The sequence below is a fragment of the Vombatus ursinus genome, unplaced genomic scaffold, assembly GCF_900497805.2.
Source record: "Vombatus ursinus unplaced genomic scaffold, bare-nosed wombat genome assembly UNPS02004179.1, whole genome shotgun sequence".
In the NCBI taxonomy this organism is placed as follows: Eukaryota; Metazoa; Chordata; class Mammalia; order Diprotodontia; family Vombatidae; genus Vombatus; species Vombatus ursinus.
This window is the reverse complement of record NW_020943957.1, coordinates 323,631-327,592: the sequence shown is the minus strand read 5'-3', so window position 1 is coordinate 327,592 and position 3,962 is coordinate 323,631. Positions and strand designations below refer to the sequence as shown.

The 3,962-nt window shown below is 50.7% G+C and overlaps 1 protein-coding gene across 1 annotated transcript in view; it reads right to left on the bottom strand.

Moving 5' to 3' along the window:
* The window catches only part of LOC114053679 (melanoma-associated antigen D2-like), a 7,219-nt gene extending 6,403 nt beyond the window's left edge, over positions 1-816 (bottom strand). Inside the window, exons 1-2 of the mRNA XM_027876799.1 lie at positions 365-816; positions 21-318 (exon numbers count right to left, since the gene is read on the bottom strand). Coding sequence (XP_027732600.1) covers positions 21-318; positions 365-816 — 750 coding nt within the window. The remainder of the gene's footprint in view (positions 1-20; positions 319-364) is intronic.
* Between the last annotated feature and the right edge of the window lie 3,146 nt (positions 817-3,962).

Genomic DNA, 3,962 nt, shown 5'->3' with positions numbered 1-3,962 from the left:
GGGGGCGGGGAGGGGCTAGCGGCTCGCCAACGGCCGCCGGCGCCGGCGCTCGCCCCCGCCTCCTCGGCCGCCTCTCGCAGCTCTCCCCGGCTCTGGCTCCGCCCGCGCGGCCGGCCCCGGCCCCGCCCGCCCATGGGCTGCCGGGGGCGGGCCCCGAGCGCCAAGTTTGGATTCCCGCTCATGGCTCTGGCGGCCTCGGGGAAGAGAGGCCGGGCTGGCGCGGCGGCGGCGGCGGCCTTGCGCTCCCTGCGCCTCTGGCTGCCGTCGCTGTCCTCGCCGTCCCTCAGCAGCTGCCCTCCCCACGCGTCTGGACAGGCACTGCGGAGGAGGAGAGAGCCAAGGGCGCCTGCGCCACTTCGCCCACCGGAAGCCCCCCGCCATGAGCGGCCGGGTGGGGGAGGGGCGGGCGGGGGGCGCCTGCGCGGGCGTGCTCGGCTCACGTGTCAGCAAGCCCCCAAACACGTGCGGCGGGGGGAGTGCGCGCCTGCGGCGTGGCGCCACCTCGCGCAGCGTCCTCAGTGGGAGGGGCCCCCTCCCCGTACGCCCCACACTCACCGGGGCACGCCCCCAGCCTGCACGCGAGCGGTACGTACCTCGAGGCAGCTGCGGCCCCAGCAGGACCGCAGGCACCCTCCTCCAGGGAGGGGCCCTCCTCCCGAGCTTCGCCCGCACCCGGTCTAGAGCCGGGGGCCTCGAACTGCGGCGGAGCTCCCTCTGGGCCCCGGCGAGGCCAGCGGGTTCCAGAGCGCCCGTGCTGCTGCCGGCCCCCAGAGTCGCCCTGAAGATCGGTGAGGGTGCCCAGTCTGTGCCAGGCATCCATCATCTCCTCCATCTCCTCTCCCCGGGTCTGAGGGCCACCGCCTCCGGCCGACCCTCGTAGGGGCTGCTTGGCTGCCATCTCCTCCCTTGGGACACCGCTGCACGACTGAGGGTGTGGCATGCACGAGTGAGCTGGGCTGGCAGTGCCCGGTGAGGGCAGCCAACGTCAGCGCTTGAGGTCATGGTAGGGTCAGCTCCTCTACAGGACCCCCACCCGCCCGTCCTAAAATTGGCGCCAACCACGGTTAACTCTCCCCAGGATAGGCCCCCACCCCCCAGCATGGGCCCTCCCCAGCATCCCTGACAAGACGTCATCCCCAGTGCTCCCGAGTTGAAAACCCTGGGGGCGGGGGAGCCCGGTTCACTCCTTACTGTTCAGTTCGCTTCAATCCGATTCCACTGAATTCAGTTCAGTCTGTCTCTTTTGGTTCGGGTCAGTTCAGTCCATTTCAGTCCCCTGCCACACAGTTCACATAGTCATTCAGGTCAGTAAAATCCTGGCGCTTCAGTTCTGTCACTTAGCTGGTGCAATAAAGGGCTGGGTTTGGAGAGAGGACCTGGCCACTCATCCCAGTATCTCTGGGCTTCGGGGCCTCTTTGATAAAATGAGACTTAGACTCCATCCCAGTCCTTTCCAACTCCAAGTGGATGACCCTAGAACTTCAGGCGTTTTGTCTGATTTCAATTCAGGTGGGTCCATAACGGTTCCAAATTCCTATTCCTAAAGCACAAGTCTGACCGTGTTACTCCTGCTTGAGGTACCCCAAATGCACACTTCTCCAAATGACATTTGAAGTCTTTCAGGATCTGGGTCCAGGAGCTCCCTTTCATGTGTTCTATGTGATAGCCAGACTGACCTCTTTGCTCCCCCCTACCGGAAAGGTTCTACCTCTCGGAACCCCCAGCTCCCTTCAAAGATCAGCTCATATCCCACCTCCTGAAAGGAACTTTTCTTGATTTCGCCTTCCCCATTTCTGAACGGGCCCCCACCACCAGCAAATTAGCTTAAACTCATTTGCTACATATTTTGTATTTACTTAACCACGAACGTGTTGAATCCTATCGGTACGATGTCGTGTTTGTATTTGTGTACTCAGTGCCAGGCACATAGTAGATACTTAATAAATTCTTGTTAAATTGATTGAATTTCCTTTAATTCAACTGAGTTCAGTTGAATTCAGTTCATTTCAATTCAATGAACAGCATGGAGGCAAGGGATTGTTGGTTTTGTTCAGTCATTTTTCAGTCACGTCTGACTCTCCGTGACCCCATTTGGAGTTTTCTTGGCAAAGATACTAGAATGGTTTGCCATGTCCTTCTGCAGCTCATTTTACAGATGAAGAAACTGAGGCAAATCGGGTGAAGTGACTTGCCCAGGGTCATACAACTAGAAGTGTCTGAGGCTGGATTTGAACTCAAGTCTTCCTGACTCCAGGCCTTTGAATTCTACTTCTAACACTTCTATAACCTGTGTGACCATGGGAAGGTCACAAAACTGTCTGAGCCTCTGTTTCATCTGTAAAGTGTGGGTCATAATATCTGGGGTAACTAACTCCTCATCATGGTGGGATATATATCCCACATATCCCATATATACATACATATATATGTGCGCATATCCCCTTATATCCCATACCATTGGGAAGAGCTTCCAAATCAATGCGATTACAGATCCCCTTGACTTGACATATGGCTATCTGCTATTATTATTTTTATGAACTTTTAAGTTAATTCAATGTTATCCATGGTTGCAGCAGCCCTTTGTAAGCCAAAGGTGCTCAGCATTTTCCCAGTCATTTTCTTGCCACATCTAGGCAGCAGAGAGAAGGTAAAATACAGGGAGCCAGAAGGTGAAAAGCCTGGGACTCACTGTCAAAGCTGTTGCTTGTGCTACAAAGATGGAATAAGCAAAGGCAATGAGAACTTCAGGGAAACATGAGAAGACATATATGCACTGATGCAGAATGAAGGAAATAGAACTAGAAAAACCAGTATGCATAGTGATTCTCAAAATAGAGATTGAAAGAACAATGAAGTGGAACTGAGCCCCCCAAAAAGAGAGGAGAAATGGACTTTCCTTCTTTCATTGGAGAGGTAGGGGACCACGAGTGCAGAGTGCATGACATCACTCATGGGCCATATTTGATTTTGTTTGACTGAATTGTTCTTTTTGTTTTTGTGGAATTGTGGGAGTTTCACCTAGAATTCTTATCGACCCCGTGCGAGAGTTTTCTGTGTGCCCTTGTTTTATCATTATTACAAGCAAAGGCTTCCTGGGGAGGGAATGAGGCAAGGAAGAAAGTATCTGGAGGTGATAATGATGTAAAAGAAAACAAAGCCGAACAATAACGAGGGGGACAAAAACCAAATCATTAAAAACAATTTTAAAATTCTATTAAAGTGAATTCTAGTAATAAGACGACGTGTCAAACTGTATGGGGCAGAGCTAAACCAGTTGTGAGAGCAAACTTTGTATTCCTGAAATACTCATACCAATGAAAGGGAGAAAAGGAGGACTGATGAACATAGCACGAAGTTTTGTCAAAGAGGCAAATTAACACAAAAACAAGCACAAAAGAGATTTTTAAAATTAAAGCAGAGATAATGTTTTTAAAAATTAAACTAATAGAACTGTTTTCTGAAAGACTTAAGCATTGGTCAGCGTCAGGCTAATTTGATCCTTTTTAAAAGAGCAAAATCAAAACTGAAAAGGGGAATTCTTAACAAGTGAAAAGAAGTAAAGGAACCTATTGGAAAGAAACTGCACTAAATTGTATGGCAACAAAACTAAAAACCTAAACGAAATGGGTGAATGGCTATAGAAATAAAAATGTGGAAATTAACAAAATAACACGTATAAAAATAATAGTAGCTCCCACTGAGAGAGCATTTTCAAGCTTGGAAAAAACTTTCCCTGCACTAGCTCATTTAAACCTCACAACAGGTATTCTACTGCCCTTTTACAGATGAGGAAACTGAAACTCACAGAGGTTGAGACTGGCCCAGGGTGCCTTCTGACTTCAACCTGATCTCAGAAAAAAAAAAGGGACAAGTAGGGAAGGAGGAGTCGAAGGAGGGAATAACTAACGTTTTGTGTGCAGACAGATTTGCAAATGAATTGTATTGAGCATTTAAAGAACAGA